The following is a 19,516-nucleotide window of genomic DNA, read 5'->3' as shown; positions in this document are numbered from 1 at the left end:
TTCATCAAAATGCATGAGCTTTTGTTGTTCGCCTCGGTCCCGGTTCATCAGCATCATGAGCTTCTACAGCAGCTTACCGGGCTGACGGCTATGCAGCCTCGCCACGCTCTCGAGCGTCGGCTGATTTTCAAGGCCTATCGGAAACCAGGTCTCGCCACGGTTCGCACTGGGGGCAGCCAAGACCTGCAGTCGGGGGACCTGCAACGCGTCAACAAGATGCTCAATGGTGGCATGTTCTACACCCAGGTCGTCGGCCCCGTGTCGGACTCGGCTTTCGGGGCTACCTCGGTCCCTGATTTCGACACCCAGATGGCTGGCATGGATGAGTCCAAGTCCGAGCCCCATGTGCCATATGACTTTGAGCAACAACCCTGGAAACTGGAGTTTCGTGATATTCCCGAGGCAGGGACCCGATCCGCTGTCACGGCCCGTGTCATGGCTAGTGCCTCGCTGCCGCGGGGCGATATCGTCCCCGCCATGAATGCGTGGGGCTACAGGTACGTGGGTGGTGTGATCCCTTTAAAGTTTATAACTGCGGATCTTATGACTGTCAGATGCTAATCGGGTCCTCCAGCTTTGTGACCGAGTATGTGGTCGAGGGCGATGTCTTTATCCATAACGATATCACTATTTTCTTACATCGGGTGCTGCATTATCCCGTTTCCGAGCATGAGGGCCGTGTGCCTCGGCAGCAACTTCCGGCATTCTCTGACATGGCGCCACTGGAGAAGACTGGGAGCTATGTGTTGCAGGCCTCTATCAACGTCCTGGATGGCAGCAACCAGGAGACCATGAAGACAGCCTCCCAGCATTTGTTCGGGCTGCGGGAACAGCTCAAATCTGCAGTGAAGCTGGAGCAGGCGGATCGTCTGTCTCTGGATACTAGGGCGAAGTAAAGGATTTCATTTGGTGTTGCATTTACGTCCGGCTGTCATTAATACCCGGAGAGGCAGCCTCCAATCGAGTCGGTCACATTTCATCGAATTCTGTCCACAAAATTAGTTCAACTAAAGCAAGAATAATATTTTCCCACAAATGATACCTATGTGAAGTGTGTAGTCTGTAATGGATGTAAGGTCGTGGGGTCATCAATTTTGCCAATTTGAGGAATCGGCCATGTGACTTCGTGAAAGTTCGCGTCCAACTACGCGTCCGCTCCTGACATCATCCTCCGAATCCGCCATCGCTACGAACGACATCAGCCTCTGCTCGCGCCCTGGTCCCGGGCTACCTTCACCACGTCCCTTACACGAGCTCTCAAGATGGCCGAAGGGGGAGTTAAGCGAACCGCCTCCCCCACTCGGAGCGTCTCCCCACCTCCGCTTCGCCGAAAAGTCGGATCAAGTATTAACAGTGAGCGCATCTGGATCAATCCGACAGGCCGTTACGATATTGATACACCTATCTTTGTACAGAGGCATCTGCTGCTTCTTTTTTCACTCCAGTCTCACAAAAGAAGCCAAAGCCGGTCACATGGCGGGTCATTGGAACGAGTCTCGTTGTAGGCAAATACACACCCGAAGAATGCCCTAGCACGCTGCCGGAGAAGAACCGCAAGATTGCAGCATTTGATCTTGTTAGTCAAAACCCTCTTGAACTAGAATGGTTTATGTCGGACATAAGGCAGGAAGCAACTTTGCTAATGTCATTGACAGGACTCAACCTTGATCAAGACACGTTCAGGAAATGTTTTCCCTCGATCAGCAGACGACTGGAAATGGTTCGAGGGTAATGTCGAAGTCACATTGGAACAGTTGCACAAGAAAGGGTATGCATTTCTCCTCAATCTTGAAAGGCCATTCTTAACCTTGTCTAGATATCAACTGGTAATCTTTTCCAACCAGAAAAAGATCAGTATCCAAAAGGAACTGAAAGCTGGGAAAGCCGACTCAAAGAGCTTGGCGATATTCAAAGAGAAACTTACAACTATCATGAGCGCGTTGAGGTTGCCCATCAGCGTTTACGCCGCTACCGAAGATGACAACTATCGAAAGCCTCGAACCGACATGTGGAAAGAATTTGTGGACGACTACGACCTTGACGTGGTGGGTATAGATAAAACGAACTCCATCTTTGTGGGCGATGCCGCCGGACGCCCAAAAGATCACTCGTCTTCAGACCTGTAAGATACTACTACTTATCATGATGACGGGACAACTCTGATTTCTGATCTAGCGGCTTCGCGGCGAATATTGGTCTTCCTTTCAAGACACCAGAGGCATATTTCGGCTCATGCGTTGAGGAATCTGTTACAATCTTTGATCCTACTGCATACACGAAAGCAGAGACCAGCGAACCTCGTATGTGATACTGCAGCTTTGAGCTGTTGTGTTGCCTTACTGACAGCTCTTGCTACCTAGTGCCCACCTTCGCTCGCAAACACCCCCTCGAACTAGTAATCTTCTGTGGCAGCCCAGCATCAGGAAAATCAACCTATTTCCGGAACAATCTAGAGCCCTTGGGCTACGAACGTGTCAATCAAGACATCCTGAAGACGGTGAGTACCTAATCTTCATCAGTCATCAGTGTAAGCTGAAGCAACCAATCATCTAAACCATCACATTAGCGCCCAAAATGCCTCAAAGTAGCCCGTGAATATCTCGAAGCAAAGAAATCCGTCGCTATCGGTGAGTCATACTTCCTCGGTCTATGTGCCGTCAAGCTCGGGACCTGAGTTTGTTTCCGGACCCGATTCGTTTGGGGCATGTTCGTTGGGCACCAACTTGCTCATACCCGCCAAGCCAACAAGCTCATCTAGAACACCACTAATATTCCTCCAACGCAGACAACACCAACGCAGACCCGGAGACAAGACTCGTGTGGATCACGCTAGCGAAGGAACTGAACGTTCCGATTCGCTGTGTGCACCTTCTTTCCCCGCCTGACCTATGCAGGCACAACAATGCCGTTCGCGCTGGTAACAAAGAAATGGTTCGTTTGTCATAGGCCAATTTGGCCTGTTTGTGGTTTGGTTATTCTTTTTTTACTGATATTGGGTAGAATCCCGAGGCGCGCACTTCGTTGCCTGGTATTGCGTTTGGCGACTTTGGGCGCCGATTTAAGGCACCACGACTTGATGAGGGATTTGATGATATCATCTCCGTAGAGTTTCGGTTTAAAGGTACCGAGGATGAGCGTAAGATTTGGGGTCAGTTTTGGGTTTAGGTTTTACCATGCCTGGGTACATAGCTATAGAGCTGTATTCTATTACACAAACTCCGCAATCTACTTCACATATTCAGATACATAAGAGATTATACCAAGTGTAATATAAGATAAGATGTATTGTGTACAAGATGCATCCTATCTCAACGAGATAAGGAAATCTATAGATATATACAAACGATTGAAAACAAGACACGCTTTTGTCTCGCAAAAGGTCTAATCTATGGTATACACGAAATGCAAATGCAGCTGGGTATATCGTAAAACAAGGAACGGACGGGCTGTCAGCCCTGAGTCGGAAACAGTGCCCAGGTGGATATCCACCAGGTCCACAGATCCACATGAACAACGAAACGAAGCCACGACTCATAAAAAAGACAAAGGAAAGGCATGATTCGGCGCGAGAAAGTAGTCGCTTTTTCCGGAATCGTGAGTCGTGAGTCATAAATCAATCCAAAAATCAGAAAAACATAGGATGAGACATTATGTCATGATGGGCGGACATGATCGTCCAGATCATCCAATGCAGTTGATCCGGACGCCGCGCTGGTAAGTCTATAGGTCATTATCGTAGGCGATTCGCTCGAAAGCAGAATAAGGAAAAGATGAAGCGAGAGATGGAGAGGCTATCAAGGCCGCGAGACAAGATCCTGGAAAAACTTGAAGAAATTCCGTTTCTTTACGGACTTTGTACGACAGAATCCGCTGATCTCCGCGGCGGGCGCGACGGTCATTGGTCCGACGATATCCTCGTCTCCCATTTCGGGAAATTTGTCATTATCGTGCAGGCGCGGAATACGAACTTCCTGCTCGCAGCGGTGAAGGTTTGATTGGGTGAGTGTCAGGGCGACACCGTCGATCATTTCCAGCTGGTTGAGCAGGGCATCATGTTGCTGGCGCCATTGGCGGTTGAGGAACTCCCATTTCTCGCCCGTGAGCTTGTAGATATTGGATGTAGTACCGTAGTGTTCGCCTGTGCGCACCAGATGCTTGGCGAAGTTGCAGCGGGCGAGATCCCAATCTGCCCGGAACAGGTGGAAGCTGTCTAGATCGCAGGTTGGCGGTTCGTAGGGCTCTGGCTGGATGGTGAAATTGGCATGGCCTAGCTTGTTGGCCCATTCGTCGTTGGGATCTGAGAGCATGAATGGGGCTGCTTCACCGGAGACCGTTCGGGAGGTGGTGCTGGCTCGGGGACGGCTCATTGAGGCGATGGAGGGTCTTGATGATAGTGGCGGTGAAGGGATACCTGCGAACCGAGACTCGGAGCACACCACGTATTTGGGTGAGTCACTCACGCTCACGTCGGCGACGGAGGGAGATTGGAGTGGGGATTGAACTCGGCAGGCGATTGCGCTGGTAGGATCTTCACCCATGAATGGGGGGAGGAGCGGTGTGGTCGCTTGGTTGTCGTTGTCATCCTGGCTCATGCTGTTCGCGTGAGTGATGTCAATGGGGCGGGCTCCGGAATCGCTCATGCGCTCTTCGAAGATGGTGCGGGCTGGAGAGGGAGGAATCGAATCAGTGCGATTGATCGGGCACAAAGCTGGGCTCGCCAAGGCGGAGGATGCTGTCGAGTTGGCACGCGAGCGCAGATCATCGGGAAAGTCTCGTTCGGGGCTTCCTGAGGTTCGCTTGGACATCCATCTTGTTGACATGGTGGAGATGTGTGAGCTGATACGCGAGACACCCTTCATCGATAGACTATCGGACCGACGCTTCTTCGGCGAGGGCGCAAAGTCCATACCCGTGTCACTCAGGTCGTAGCTATCGGTGGGATCCATGATGAACGAGGGCTCTTCGGACATGCCACGATCAAAATGTTCTAGTGAAATGTTAGCGGGAGAGTGTTCTGGGTTCGCCACATCGCGTGCGCAACTCCATGACGTACGGAAATATTGATCCTCCAATGAATCACGGGCGAGATCCTCCTCTTTGACCCCGGAGAGGGGATTGCGGCTAGGACTATCCATGGCGTTGCCTACTGATGGCACCAAGGATGACACAGAACTAGAGACACGATTGTGACTAGAGAAGAAAGACAAGGCCGGCGAGGCCGGGGCAGAAGTATTGGCGCTCAAGGGCGAGGGGAGGCGGGAATCTAGCGCGTCGAACGAGTCTCGCGTGTCGATGAAGTGAGACAGTTTCCGCATTGCGAGTCCGCACGTAGCGTCGAGTAGATGTTGTAGAAGTCGATGTATCGGAGCATCAGGGAACCCGGCGTAATTAAGGCAAAGGCGAGCGGTGTGATGAGTTTCGGGGGAACCGGATCGACTTCAAGTGAGTTGGCTGGGCAGGAATGTCGGCAAACGGGCGGGTGATAATGCGCCTGACAGGGAACTCCCCAGATCCTGGTGTGACCTAGAATCCAGTGGGTATTTTTGGATTTTTGATGCTGGCGGGTTGGGGCCTTGGGTGTGAAATAGATTAAAAGGCTTTGGGGGCGAGGGCTCGAAGATAGAGGAGCCCCATTTAGTTAAGAAAGCACGCTAAGGCGGAGTTTATCCATGGAATCTTTTCTTAGTAAACTCCGTCACTGCGAAATTCTCACTTTGCCAGAAGTCCGCTGCGTTCCGGTGGTTGACAGGCGAGCTGAACCATGGAACCTGAGTCTTTGAATTCTTCCGGAATGTTTCTATGGATGTTGTTTCTTCTTTCTAATTGTCCTTACGGTACAGAGGGCAGAGTCTGCAATCCGTGTGACTCAACCTCCGAACCCTTTACCCCATTTTTCCTGTTTTCGATAGTATTCTAGGGTTTCGACGGAGCGTTAGTCAAGGTTTCCGAGTGTGCGAGATCGGCAGTGTCTAGATCGTCCGTTGAGAGGCCGGTGGAGTGGCCGGGTGGGGTTCCCAATGCTCTTATGATGCCATATCGATCCATCCCATTCTTTCGCTTCCCGTGTGATTCGTCGTGGTCCTGTTGACCTGTAGACCTGTTTACCCTAACGTTTCGCTTTGTTTTTGAGACTAATGATGGTCGCCAACCAGCCTGGAAGCACCTTCCCGTCCATGTCGTACAGGGGACTGAGCAACGGTTACCCCATCAGAACCTTAGAGTGCACGGTGCTCCGCTCTAGATCGGACTTTGTACTCTAGTAGATTATATGGGCATCCTGGTACAGGTAACATCACAGAATCGCAGTAACATGGTCACTCTTGCCGACGTCAGATCCACATGGAGAACCACAAACGGTTTTTTTTTTCCTTCGGGAAACTCGGGGGGAAGAAGGTGGTGCCTTCTGATTGGCAGGCTCTTGCATCCTTTTGTTGGGTCCTGCGGGAGGCGAAGGGGCAAAGGACATGGCGCCGTGGATTCGTCCGGTCTGACTCCGATCGGGAAGGATTCTCGGTTATCAACAGAAAAAAAAAATTGAACAGGTCAAGTTTGCCGCTCACTGAGTAAGATGGACCTACCTATCATTACGACGATCCTCTGATAGATCCTTTTTACACTACAGTAGTCTCGATCACGGTACAGTAGTCACGATGATGCCCGTGGAAAGGTCGGATTCTGAGGAATCGCTTCCGCGACCAATCAGAAGGCCAGAACCAAAGGGTAAACCTAATCTAGTGGGTCAAGAACACAATGCTACAATAACATCTACCAATGTATGCCATTTGATTCACTGTCAGTTGTGATCACAATAAGAGCTACCTAGTGTCATACCCAGATACACCCGTCAGTCTTTGAGAATACTTCCCGGTGCCGCCGGCATCACTGCACCTTCGGGTGGCTGATTCTTGCTCTTAAACTCATCGCACATCTGTTCAAATGTCACCCACTCCACTCCTTCGTGCTGGTTGATATATTCAATAATCCTGTACTGCATCAGCTCATGTTGCCTCGGCTTTCTACCCCTCGTCTTACCTTTCGTGCATAAGTAACACATGCGGCCGGCCAGAGACATCCGGATGGATCGTCATCGGGAAGACGAACTCATCGTACTCGCGGTAGAAATAATCAAAATGATCCTAAACAAGTCAGTCCATCCATGCCGTGACAAATCAAGTAAGCCCTGGGGTCCTAAGTTACCTTCCAAATATCCTCCACGTCCCTCGGATTCACCCACCCATGACTATTCGCCGAATTCTTAATAAACATCATCGGCGGCAAATCATCAATGTACCAACTCCCAGGGATCTCAACCAGTCCCGTCGTCTTTCCCCGCTCCAGCGGTTTCATCCATGTCTCCGCCTTTTGACTGTAATCGATCTTCGTCCAGGTATCCCCCGTGCGCAACCAATACATCTGGCAATCCTCATGCGACATCGAGTGGTCATACTCGATTCCATATGCTAGTAACTGATCGACCATCTCCGAGCTGGCTTCCCACCATGGCGCGACAATCCCTCGGGGTGGCTTTCCGCAGAAATCGGTAAGTAGTTTATAGGTCTTATCTAGGATGTCACGCTGCTGTTCCTCGGTCATGCAGGTTGGGTTCTCGTGCGTATACCCGTGGAGTCCAATCTCGTGCCCTTGGTCGCGCACTTGCGCGCATTCTTCCGGGAACGTCTCCAATGAGTGGCCCGGGATAAACCAGGTGGCTTTGATGTTGTATTTGGAGAAGAGCTTGAGGAGTCGGGTTGTGCCGATGTGGCCGGCCCAGAGTCCTATGCCGGGTTAGTTTTAAGTTTGGTGTTGGAGGTTGGCTATGTACCTCGACTGATATCATTGACGCTGTCTTCGCCGCCGTATGAGCCTAGCCATCCGGCTACTGCGTCGATGTCGACGCCGTATCCGACCAGAACGCGCTTTTTGCCCATTTTGACCGTTCTACAGCCGTGATCGCGGGTGAGAGATTGGAGATAAGAGAAATAGGGGTTTATAGGTAATTGTAACAGCAATTGGGTTAAATAGTAGAATTCGGGGGCATTTCAGATAACCTTGAAAGAGGGGATGAGGGGTTGCGTGTCGGCTATCGAGCTTCCCCCATTATTGAGATCGCTATATCAAGGGTGGGGGTTGGTGCAGCACGCATGCATATCCCGCTGTTTTGGCAGATCTGCTCGGCAATCAGGAGTATTGCTGCTCAAAATGAATTACTCGCACGCGAATTGCGCTTGGTTCGGATGTGATTCTACGTTATCATACGTACCGTTGACATCAACGACCACAAATATGTCATCTCGAATAAGCTTCCCGCGATGTCAGAATGCTCCGTGGTTGAGTTGCGGTTCAACCATGCACGCGAAGGTTCAAACTTTGGAACTTTAATTCTCATGTATACCTTCTGAATCCCAAATAGTTCCAGGCTCAGTAGAGACAAGCATGCCAAGGAGCTGCATGTTACCATTATATATCGTTGGCCCACAAAACCCAGAGTTACATAGTGTCTTTTGATAGCGCACATGTTTTCTCCTGGTGCCTAGAAAATGTAGAATAAATAATTAAAAAATTGAAAGTCCACCCAATGAGGACGTTTCGCTGAACTGTACATCCTGCCCGGGTAGATCAATCACGTTCATCCCGAAAGGCCATTGATGCATGTGATGACCCGACTAAGGGCTAGAGCATAGCCTTCTACGGCAAGGTAAAACGTGAATATGTTAATGGAAAGTTTGAATGGCAAAGTAAAACAAAAGAGTGGAAATGGTCTTGAGGGTGCGAGGAGTAGGTGCGTATGGGTGAAAGGGGAAGTGGAAAGGTAGATGGCAATAGCACCAAGGCTAGAATGGAAGAGAAGCAAACATGCAGAGGGAAGGGTGTTAATAGCATTACGGAGAAGAGAAATAGGGATCACCCCAGAAAACATAAAGAGAAGCAAGACGTAGGTCAAGTCAATGTACAGAGATCGGGCCTGGAGCTTGAACCAGTATCCATAGTAAATCATACTCTTTCTTTCCCCCTATTTTCTGCCTTGTCAATCATTCTCTTTGAGCCCTTTTATTTTTTTCTACTTGAACAGATTTCTTCTTCCAGGCTGTTTGATGCAAAATTTGAAGCTGTTGAAATCCACCTGAGCATGACCACCCAAAACGTTTACTCCTTAATGATTTCCCAAAAAGTCGTGAAAAGACATTTACCATTCCCTAAGCTTGTAGACAGAGACTTAGACCAAAACCATCATTATGTTTAAAACTCCATAGCAAATCTTTGTTGCTTTATTCCTTGAATTACTGGGATTGTGCTGTGGACCATAACAATACATTATCTAGATGCCTACACTCTTGCAGTTCATCCCAAAAATAACATACAATTCCATATTTCTGCAATACAACTTGTCTAGTAACAGTACACTCAAACTCCAGATACAGTAAGTCAAATACATACTCTTAGCACAGAACCTACAAGGCATCATGTCCATGTGTCTCATACGGTATACCAAGACAATAAACACCAACAAGAACCCACAGAGCAGCACTAGCATAAATGGGTGCACTGGTGAATCCCGTCTGTGACGAGATCAAACTAGCCACAAGACCTCCGAACCGCAGCAACGCAGCAGCAGTGCCTACTCCAGTTCCACGGTGAGGAGCGGGGAATGACTCGGGCGTAAATGCATACATGATCGCATATTCTGTCGATACTTGTGAGTTCCTACCGAGATAAACTATCTGTTGAGGACTCACCGAAATTGGCTAGAAGAACGGTGATACAAGAGAACGCCAAGCTGGAGGTCGGGTTGCTGACGCCTACATAGGCAAATAGGAAAACGGCCGTGACTACTGCCGATATACCCATCATCCAGCGTCGACCTAAACGGGTATTCACCGATATAGCAGCGGATAGGGGACCGACGATTCCAACGGCTGATTCGATGCAGTAATTGCGGTACGTGAGGTAGAGGGAGGAATCCGAAGTGAACTTTGTAGCAAGGTACGACGGCAGAAAATTGAAGTATAGTGGATACGCAATGCCTGGAACAAATGTTATTATTGTGCTAGGCCCATTGAAGGTGGAGTGACTTACCAACAGTTAGCCACACAGCCCAAATCACAATAGTTTGCCGTGCGAGTTTCCGTGTTGCGAAAAGGCCACGGTAGTGCTTGCCTGTGAAGGCTTCCATGTTCTCGGAAACGATCTCTTTGACGGAAAGTTTTGTGCGCACTTCCTCTTCGTTGACTATTAGGCCTAATCGGGCATCGATCTCGCGGAGCATGCCTATTGTGAGTGGCTCGGGTTTACCGTTTTGTTTTGCGACGTAGTTCACGGCATCGACGGCATCCTGATCTCGTCCCTGGGATAGGAGGTATCTGGGGGTCTCGGGTAGCTTGAAGAGGAACATGCGAATAAAGGTGAAAGCGAGGGAGAGGCCTCCAAGTGTAATCATCGTGTACCTCCTGAATGAAGTATTAGAAGATTGAGCACGTGAAAAGGGTGAAGGAGTTGTACATACCAACCCATATTCTCGCTTCGAGAGCATGTTGCTGGAGTTGCATCTGTCGGACAGCTGAAATTGGCCAGAAATACCCATGCAAGTAGGGAGACGATCAATTGACCCAGATTCCACCACGCAGAAAGAGCAGTGAGCAGGTATTGATGACTGTGAACAATCAGTACTGCGAAATGCACGTAGCAATGCAATCTCACCTTCCAGGGACAAACTCCAAGAATATCATCGAATCTACAGGTACATTCCCTCCGGCTGCAGTACCGATGACAGCCCAGAAAGCACTGAATGCGACAAAGTTCGTCGCTCCGGCCGTTGCACAGAGGAATATACCTGCAATAAGGAGTGTGCAGTTGAATGCGGGTTTACGACCGATCAAGTCGCTAGAGAGACCCCAGAACGAGGCGCCAATGATAAGACCGACGTAATAAGCAACAGAACTGTAGCTGATTTTGGTGATATCGGAGAATTCTTGCTCGATGGGAGGTTGCACGCTGCCGATGCCTTGTGAGGCGAACTAGATGGCAAGAAAGTTCAGTCGCTGTAAAGACTCAAAAAGGGGAGGTGAAGCACATACGTTGTCCACGATCCAGCCAAATCCGGTAATCACGAAGAGTTTCCATTGGAACCTGACATCGTCAAGATCGATTTACCAGGAATGTAGTTATAAGCTTACCTTCCCATACCAATCTCTTCCATGCATTTACCCACCAGTTCCGATTTGAGCCGGTACGACTGCGTGGTTGAAGAGCCGTAGAACTGCTCAACTTCGCTGTCATCAAGGGGAATGACCTTTCCCGTTCCTTCATCGCTCTGATCCTCCGGCCTTGGAGAGCTCTTCTTTTCAGAATGTATTTTGTCCATTGTGGATTTGATGGAGGACTTCTTCTGTACTTTCTCTAGAACAGGTCGATTCATATACTCCGTCCCCAGTACGGGGTAGGGCTGGAAGCTATGCTGACATTTCGTATCGACCAATCGAGTAGAGCAATACAGCTGCTTAGATCGATAACAAGGGTGGGCGAATGCGATATGATGGCCTGACCCCCCACTTTTGGTGTATTGGGAGAGCTAGGGGTAGAGCATTCTGGAGCTTGGACCAGGACTGGAGCTATTCGTGTACATGTTGACATGTTGGAGGTTGGGGATTATTATAGTCTACATTGAGCAAAAGTTCCTCTGATGATATATGAAATAGCGCTAGAGAAAGAAGAGTCGGTTAATTGGTATCATACTTAGCGCACAGTATATACGTAGAAAGTCGATACATCGAAAGTAGATATATCGAAAAGCTTCACTATACAATACCCGTCTACGCACCAACCGCAGCAACAGCAGGCAAATCCATCTTCTTCGCTTCCATTTCTTTCTTGTAATTCTCCGCCCGACCATAGCTCTCCTTATACGAAGCAGTAACCATATCCTGAACAGTGATAGCCGGATATTTTGCATCCTCGCCCGCCTCGCGACAATTCGGCAAGCACTCGCACAGGTAATCCGGATTCCCGCTGAAGAAAAACGGAATCGAGTACCTCTCCTTGCCAGACTTATTGATCACTCGATGAGTATTGGATTTGTATTTATCATTGGCCATGCGCATGAAGAGGTTTCCCAAATTCACCACATAAGCTCCGGGGACGGGTTTCACCTGGATCCGTCAGTATTGGGCATCTGAAATATGCAGGAATCAAATTGACTTACATCAAGCCATTCTCCGGTAGGAGCGTCCAAAACCTGGAGACCATCCACCTCGTCTTGTAGCAGTAAAGTGACGCAGCCAAAGTCCGTGTGCGCTCCAATCCCCCGGTTCAATCTCTCGTCCTCGTCTTTGGGTTGCGCGGGATAGTGTAGGAATCGCATTGTCGCGACGGCTCCGGCGGTAAGGGGGTCGAAGTAGCTGGATTCAACACCGAGAGTCAATGCCAAAACGGCAAGGACGTCTTTTGCCAGTTCGAATACCGCGTGGTAGTATTCCATTGTTGTTTTCTGGAATTCTTCGGTATCCGGGACCGACTGCGGCCACTGGTTCGGACCGCTGTTCAATTTCTTCTGCAGGAAGTAGGGATGGTCCTCGGGGATTTCTTCGCCAATGTAGAGTCCTTCTTTTAGCTCGGGACCGGTGCCCACTTCCAACATTTGTGATCGGAGGAGTTCGTAACCGCGATTGAAAGAGTTAAGGTCTGCGATGTTAGTTATACGAAGACTAAGATAATGAAGTATCTGCTCACTTTTGTCGATCTTTAGCTTCTCTTCCAGAGGCAGGTCGAAGAATCTCTTCGAGCAGTTCATGACGCGTCGTTGTAGTTCGATTGGTACGCGATGGCCAGTAATTTGGAAGAAGCCGTTATAGTGACAGCACTTGCGAACTTCCTCTACCAATCTGGTCTTTGCTTCGCCATCTTCTCCGTAGATTGGGGAGAAGTCCAGAATTGGGGGAGCGGATGCGATCGACATGTTGGGGATATTCGATAGTGTCGTGTTGTGTTATTCGCGTCTTAACTTGTTGAACACGTTTGATTTGAATATATCCTCAAAGAGTCCCAATGACCCCTCATAGAAGCCACTAGATCGGACAGAATGCCGAATTACTGCCATTGAATCGCAAATCTGTGAACCTCGAGACCAGAAACTGAAGGTGGGGGTTTGTCAAAGATGGGGGATAATCACCAACTCCACGCGATAAGATGATCTGCGGGGAAGCGGGAAAGTTGGTCAAAAGGGCCGGCTTTGTTATCTCGGGAGCAGCTGATTGGTTGCTTGCTTTCATGTGTTGAGCTCCCTATAGCTCTGCTGTACGGAGGGTACATGGAGGTACAACTTGAACCGTCGAGAATATTGCTGAGGTATGCAAGGGGTATATAAAGCGCGTAAAACCAGCCCGCGCGACTTTGAACCCAAATAATGAATTTATATCAACATGGCTGGCCATATAAAAGCGGAGATCATGGGTGAATCTGAGACTAAAGTCGATCTGGGGGAGAGCGCTGTCGATGTTGACACCGAGGCTGAAAAGATGTATCGTAAGAAAGTCGATTTCTGGGTGTTACCCCTGCTTTGCTTGGTGAGGAAATTTGACTACTTCTAAGAATGACAACAACTGACGGCTGTAGATGTACTTTTTTGACTGCATGGACCGAGTAAGTACTGAGATACCTTGTCGATTCTAGTACTAACAGAATCAGAGCAATTTAGCCAATGCCAAAACAGACGGGCTCGACGAGGATCTACATTTCCAAGGGAATGATTATTCACTCCTCATCTTACTCTTCTATATTCCCTTTGGCTTGTTTGACCTACCATGGAATCTCCTGATCAAACGCTATTCTGGCCGAATAATGCTTTCATCAAGTTAGTCCACTATATCAAAACACAGTAAAAATGCTAACCACACATTTTCATAAAGTGTCAGTCGTCTGGGGAATCCTAGCTCTCTGCCAATGTGCAGCCAAGAACTTTGGATCCCTTCTCTCGATTCGAATAATCCTGGGTGTCTTTGAGGCCGGATTCTTCGCAGGCGCCACATTTTACATGACACTATTCTATACCCGCGGGGAGATGGGATTCCGGCTGGCGATCATGCAATCTTTTGCTGTATTAGCCTCTGCTTTCAGTGGACTCATCTCGTTCGGGGTGTTTCAAATCAACAACTCGGCGGTGAAGGGATGGCAGTGGTTATTCATAATTGAAGGCAGCATGACCTTGATTGCTGGCATTCTGGGGTTCCTTTTGCTACCGGATACTCCACAGAAAGCCTGGTTCTTGGATGACCGAGAGAGAAAAGCAGCAACGGCTCGAATGCTTCGTGATTCATCCTCGGAGGTGTCTACGAGTTTCAACTGGAAGGCTTGTCGGCAGACGTGGAATAACTGGCAATTTCCTGTGTGGTGTGTCATTACATTCACCTACCCTGTTGCCTACGCAACTGCAATGAACTTTTCCCCTTTGGTGAGTAGCCCATTATCTTCTTTAGAGGCACATCTAAATGGTGCAGATCGTTGAGCGCCTGGGTTTCTCCACCGTCAAGACCAACTTGTGGACAGTAGCACCAAACCTTGTCGGAGCAGTGGTGTTACTGTGTGTTGCAAAATCGTCTGATTCTTTTCGCGAAAGAACATTTCATATTGTGTTCTCCTTGACCATTTCGCTAGTTGGAATGGTAATCTTGGCTGCCATTGACGTTTTAAACAACAAGGGAATAGCCTATTTTGCCTGCTTTTTGATGGCAGCGGGCTCTTATATCCCATCATGTCTTGTGCATGCTTGGCATAATAACAACAATGTTAACGAGAACTCTCGAGCAGCCAACACAGGTTTCTTCGTCGGGTTAGGTAACTTGGCGGGTGTTTTGAGTGCAGCCACCTTTCGGACAGAATATGCGCCTAAGTAGGTTTCGTAGATTCAAGAGATCTTTGTAGTTGCTAACTTTTGCTAGATACATACCTACCCTAGTAGCTACTTGCTGCTGTAATGGTGTATGTATTCTATTTGTGACGGGATTGGGGCTATGGATGCGATCTGAGAATCACCGTCGCGACCGAGAACAGGGTCATAGATTACGAGAAGACGAGATTGATACTAGTCATCTTAGAGACGGGGTTCATAGTCTAGAATGGCGGTATTTTCTTTAATTTTGTATTGATATTATGCGACATATCATTTTACCTTTACCTTCATGTACCTTCAAGGCTATAGTGGCGGCAATTATTGAATTCCATGTTATGAAAGAGAGGCACTCTTTCAAATCCTTATTACATGAGGTTTTCTTGTGGCGTTACTCTGCGGGAATTGCAATTGACTCGATTCGATGACACGTGACATATGCAGCAGCATAGCCTTATTCCTTTTTTTAGATAGCCACGTAGGCGCGAGTGGGCGCTTGCGCCCGACTGGCGTAAAGCGCTGAACCTCGTATTCAAGCTGACGAGGACCTATCGCACCTGATGCCAGTCGTTATACTCGAGCCTACCGCGAGCTCATGACCTGTTAAGCTAATATCTAAGCAAGATGGCGCGCCGCCTCAGTCGTGACGAGTACACAGTCGGGTGGGTGTGCGCCTTGTCAGACGAGTTCACCGCAGCACAGGAGATGCTTGACGAAGAACATCAAGATATCCCTCCTAATAGCAACGATTCAAATATATACACGCTGGGGAGCATAGGGACCCATAATGTCGTCCTGGCGTGTTTGCCCGCCGGCCAGATGGGTACAAACTCTGCTGTGGCAGTCGCTATCCAGATGAAGACCACGTTCCCAGCCATTCGCTTTGGGCTGATGGTAGGAATCGGAGGCGGTGTTCCAAGTAAGGGGGCAGATGTTCGGCTCGGCGACATCGTTGTCAGCCAGCCAGTCAACGGTCATGGCGGGGTAGTACAGTACGACTTTGGAAAGTCAACGCCAAACGGGTTCAAGCGGACGGGATTTCTCAACGCCCCACCCCCAATCCTCCTCGCCGCTATTACGAAGCTTCGATCCAACCTAGACCGTGGGAGAAGTAGTTTGGTGCCGCACCTGTCGAGGCTTAGTCACCTCCCCAAGTTCAACCGCGATCAAGCTGGAATCGACGTGCTGTTCGAAGCAGAGTACAATCATGTTGGAGAGCATAGCTGTGCGTCATGCGCGGCCGCGAGAAGAATGCGTAGGAACGAGCGGGCGAACAATGCACCCATGATTCACTATGGTACCATCGCTTCGGGAAATCAGGTGATGAGGGATGGTATAGAGCGGGACAAGATCAGCTCTGAATTTGGAGGAATTCTCTGCTTTGAAATGGAGGCGGCTGGCCTAATGAATGATTTCCCCTGCTTGGTGATCCGCGGAATTTGTGACTACGCTGATTCCCACAAAAACAAGACATGGCAGCCTTACGCGGCAGGAACAGCAGCGGCGTACACCAGAGAGCTGCTAGGAGTGATACCAGCGGCGGATGCAACTAACACAAAAAGGGTCGATGAAGCACTACGTGGTAAGTAGAGCTACCACAGCCGAAATTCAGAAAAAAGACTCACGCGTTGTAGAGCCGATGCGTAGCTTCTACCTCCCCTTGCTCCGTAACCGCCAGTTTATTGGTCGAAGTACAGAGCTCAATACGCTGGAACAAAAGCTCCTTGTCAATAAAGATTGCCAAAAGGTGGCGCTCAGCGGCCTTGGTGGCATCGGCAAGACACAAATCGCACTACAGTTCGCATATCATGTCAGGGAAAAATATCCAGAGTTCTCTATCTTTTGGGTACAATCGTTGAGTGTGGAGACTTTTGAGCAGGGCTGCTTGGAAATAGCAAGAGCATTGAGGATAAATCAGGAACAGCAGAGCAAAGAAGACGTGAAAATTCTTGTACGGCAATGGCTATGCGGAAAGACAGCTGGAAAATGGTTATTAATTATCGACAATGCTGATGACCTTGAATTGCTTCTTGGAAACCACCAGACAGACGGCTTGCTGGCCTTTCTACCAGACGGCGATGATGGCTTGACCATATTCACAACGCGACATGGAAGCGTAGCGCAGCACCTGGCAGGCAGCGATGTGGTTGAGATAGAAAGGATGTCAAAGGAGGAGACGATTGACTTGTTGGAGAAGTCGTTGGTTCGAAAGAGTCCTCACAGCCCCGAGACTGTAATGAGTCTTCTCACAGAGCTGGAATATCTTCCGTTGGCTATTACTCAGGCCGCAGCATATATCAACGTGAACAAGAGCTCCATCTCCGAGTATTTGCGGCTTTTTAAGAACACAGAGCATGATGCTCTTGCTATCATGAGCACGGATTTTGGCGATAAGACACGATATCAGAACTTAGGAAATGCGATCGCTAAAACGTGGACGATAACGTTTAATAAGATTCTCGAACAAGACACATTAGCAGCAGATACCCTCGCATTTATATCTTGCATCGAATGGAGAGCTATCCCTTACTCCATTTTACCACCAGCTGATCCCGAAGCACGGTTGGTAGGGGCTATTGGCACACTCTGCTCCTACTCGTTCCTCCAGAGACGAGATGGTGGCACTAAGCTCGATATGCATAGATTAGTGCATTTGGCGACCAGGATGTGGGTTAATCAGAGCGGCCATGAAGTAGAAACGAGAATGGCGGCATTGACACACCTCTCGGAAGTCTTCCCTTCTGACGACTACACAAACCGCGAGACATGGCGGGATTACCTGCCACATGTGGCACTTTTGGAGAAAGATGAGCAATATCAAGACACCGAAGAGATGAGCGAGCTCCGTCTGAAGGTGGGACGGTGCTTATACGTGGATGGGCGGATGAAAGAAGCGGTTTTATGGGCACGGGAATCTTGCGAGTGGAGGGATACGAATCTTGCTCAAGATGACGGGGATCGCCTATTATCACAGCACGTGCTCGCTGTGGCATACCAAGGAAACGGACAAGTCAAGGAGGCGGTCAAACTGCTAGAGCATATTGTCAAAATAGAAGCAGAAGTGCTCGCAGAGGACCATCCCGATCGACTAGCGTCGGAACACGTGCTCGCTGTGGCATACCAAGGAAACGGACAAGTCAAGGAGGCGGTCAAACTGCTAGAGCATATTGTCAAAATAGAAGCAGAAGTGCTCGCAGAGGACCATCCCTCACGACTAGCGTCAGAGCACGCGCTCGCTAGAGCATACCACACAAACGGTCAGGTCAAGGAGGCGGTCAAACTGCTAGAGCGTATTGTCAAAATAAAAGCAGAAGTGCTCGCAGAGGACCATCCCTCACGACTAGCGTCGGAACACGAGCTTGCTCGAGCATACCACGCAAATGGCCAGGTCAAGCAGGCGGTCAAACTGCTAGAGCATATTGTCAAAATAGAAGCAGAAGTGCTCGCAGAGGACCATCCCTCACGACTAGCGTCAGAGCACGCGCTCGCTGAAGCATACCACGCAAACGGACAAGTCAAGGAGGCGGTCAAACTGCTAGAGCATATTATCAAAATAGAAGCAGAAGTGCTCGCAGAGGACCATCCCGATCGACTAGCGTCAGAGCACGCGCTCGCTGGAGCATACCGCACAAACGGTCAGGTCAAGGAGGCGGTTAAGCTGCTAGAGCGTGTTGTCAGAATAGAAGCAGAAGTGCTCGCAGAGGACCATCCCGATCGACTAGCGTCAGAGCACGCGCTCGCTAGAGCATACCACACAAACGATCAGGTCAAGCAGGCGGTTAAGCTGCTAGAGCGTGTTGTCAGAATAGAAGCAGAAGTGCTCGCAGAGGACCATCCCGATCGACTAGCGTCAGAGCACGCGCTCGCTAGAGCATACCACACAAACGATCAGGTCAAGCAGGCGGTTAAGCTGCTAGAGCGTGTTGTCAATATACAAGCAGAAGCGCTCGCAGAGGACCACCCCGACAGAACGCTTTCGGAGATGTTACTTGCTGATTTCTACGAGGATCTGTCCAAGATATCTGAAACAGAGCAGGCGTATGTATATTCTGATGAAGATCCCGTCGCTGACGGTGAAGAGCGAAGTCACTTCGAGCAAGAGATCAAGACTTCGCAGGTGATCTCTGATAACGGAAACGCATTTACGGCGACGATAAATCAATCATCACCAGATCAAGAGTCAAAATCGAGCGGCAAATCAACAAGAAGATTTCTCGTGACGCGGCTAAAAGGTATTCTGAAGAAGGTCAAATAGTATCAGTATTCGGGAATCTTGTGTCGTTCACCCAGACTCTGACCAGCCACAAACACTGGCTTGGCAAAGATTAGGTACAATGGATTACCTGGAACCTTAGGAAATCCGGAAGTCCTAGGCTTCTAATCTAGTTTCATATATTCTCATACTTGTATTATCAAATGCCTGGTATCATTACCTGATAATGTAGACTCAGTATAAGTTGTTTACCCTTACTCATTTTAATTTAGAGAAGCGCGTCTATAATTGAGCACCTCAGCTTGTTGCACACCTCATTAGCCGTATTAAGCAGGGCGCAGTATCCGAGATTCAGAATAGTAAAATTATCGAGGACATAACCCTGTGCCTACTTCCTCACACTAGAATACCCAGGGATGTGAAGGCTT

The 19,516-nt window shown here is 49.1% G+C and overlaps 7 protein-coding genes across 7 annotated transcripts; 3 read left to right on the top strand and 4 right to left on the bottom strand.

The window, feature by feature from the left end:
• Positions 1-9: 9 nt before the first annotated feature.
• On the top strand, positions 10-896 carry N7484_003835 (mediator of RNA polymerase II transcription subunit 18; the record flags this gene model as incomplete). The annotated part of the gene is made up of 2 exons (XM_057114255.1): positions 10-497; positions 575-896. 2 exons carry the CDS (start codon positions 10-12, stop codon positions 894-896), a joined length of 810 nt encoding a protein of 269 aa, XP_056974395.1.
• Positions 897-1,931: 1,035 nt separating this feature from the next.
• N7484_003834 (putative DNA 3'-phosphatase Tpp1) lies at positions 1,932-3,165 on the top strand (the record flags this gene model as incomplete). Its single annotated transcript, XM_057114254.1, has 6 exons — positions 1,932-2,122; positions 2,176-2,300; positions 2,361-2,497; positions 2,567-2,627; positions 2,786-2,931; positions 3,001-3,165. The coding sequence occupies 6 exons, from the start codon at positions 1,932-1,934 to the stop codon at positions 3,163-3,165; spliced, it is 825 nt and encodes a 274-aa protein (XP_056974394.1).
• A 629-nt stretch (positions 3,166-3,794) lies between these two features.
• On the bottom strand, positions 3,795-5,315 carry N7484_003833 (uncharacterized protein; the record flags this gene model as incomplete). Its single annotated transcript, XM_057114253.1, has 2 exons — positions 3,795-4,987; positions 5,054-5,315. The coding sequence occupies 2 exons, from the start codon at positions 5,313-5,315 to the stop codon at positions 3,795-3,797; spliced, it is 1,455 nt and encodes a 484-aa protein (XP_056974393.1).
• A 1,529-nt stretch (positions 5,316-6,844) lies between these two features.
• On the bottom strand, positions 6,845-7,928 carry N7484_003832 (polysaccharide deacetylase family protein; the record flags this gene model as incomplete). Its single annotated transcript, XM_057114252.1, has 4 exons — positions 6,845-6,983; positions 7,033-7,136; positions 7,198-7,775; positions 7,823-7,928. 4 exons carry the CDS (start codon positions 7,926-7,928, stop codon positions 6,845-6,847), a joined length of 927 nt encoding a protein of 308 aa, XP_056974392.1.
• Positions 7,929-9,449: 1,521 nt separating this feature from the next.
• Positions 9,450-11,359, bottom strand: N7484_003831 (MFS transporter; the record flags this gene model as incomplete). The annotated part of the gene is made up of 7 exons (XM_057114251.1): positions 9,450-9,682; positions 9,735-10,022; positions 10,075-10,445; positions 10,502-10,648; positions 10,696-11,012; positions 11,073-11,124; positions 11,172-11,359. 7 exons carry the CDS (start codon positions 11,357-11,359, stop codon positions 9,450-9,452), a joined length of 1,596 nt encoding a protein of 531 aa, XP_056974391.1.
• A 448-nt stretch (positions 11,360-11,807) lies between these two features.
• encD (Fe(2+)/2-oxoglutarate-dependent oxygenase encD) lies at positions 11,808-12,949 on the bottom strand (the record flags this gene model as incomplete). The annotated part of the gene is made up of 3 exons (XM_057114250.1): positions 11,808-12,143; positions 12,197-12,675; positions 12,724-12,949. 3 exons carry the CDS (start codon positions 12,947-12,949, stop codon positions 11,808-11,810), a joined length of 1,041 nt encoding a protein of 346 aa, XP_056974390.1.
• A 2,550-nt stretch (positions 12,950-15,499) lies between these two features.
• On the top strand, positions 15,500-19,130 carry N7484_003829 (TPR repeat protein; the record flags this gene model as incomplete). Its single annotated transcript, XM_057114249.1, has 2 exons — positions 15,500-16,457; positions 16,510-19,130. 2 exons carry the CDS (start codon positions 15,500-15,502, stop codon positions 19,128-19,130), a joined length of 3,579 nt encoding a protein of 1,192 aa, XP_056974389.1.
• Positions 19,131-19,516: the final 386 nt, after the last annotated feature.

This window comes from Penicillium longicatenatum (genome assembly GCF_028827895.1).
Source record: "Penicillium longicatenatum strain IBT 33135 chromosome Unknown contig_2_segment0_segment0, whole genome shotgun sequence".
Taxonomy (NCBI): Eukaryota; Fungi; Ascomycota; class Eurotiomycetes; order Eurotiales; family Aspergillaceae; genus Penicillium; species Penicillium longicatenatum.
The sequence above is the reverse complement of the archived record's forward strand: the minus strand, read 5'-3'. Positions and strand labels throughout refer to the sequence as shown.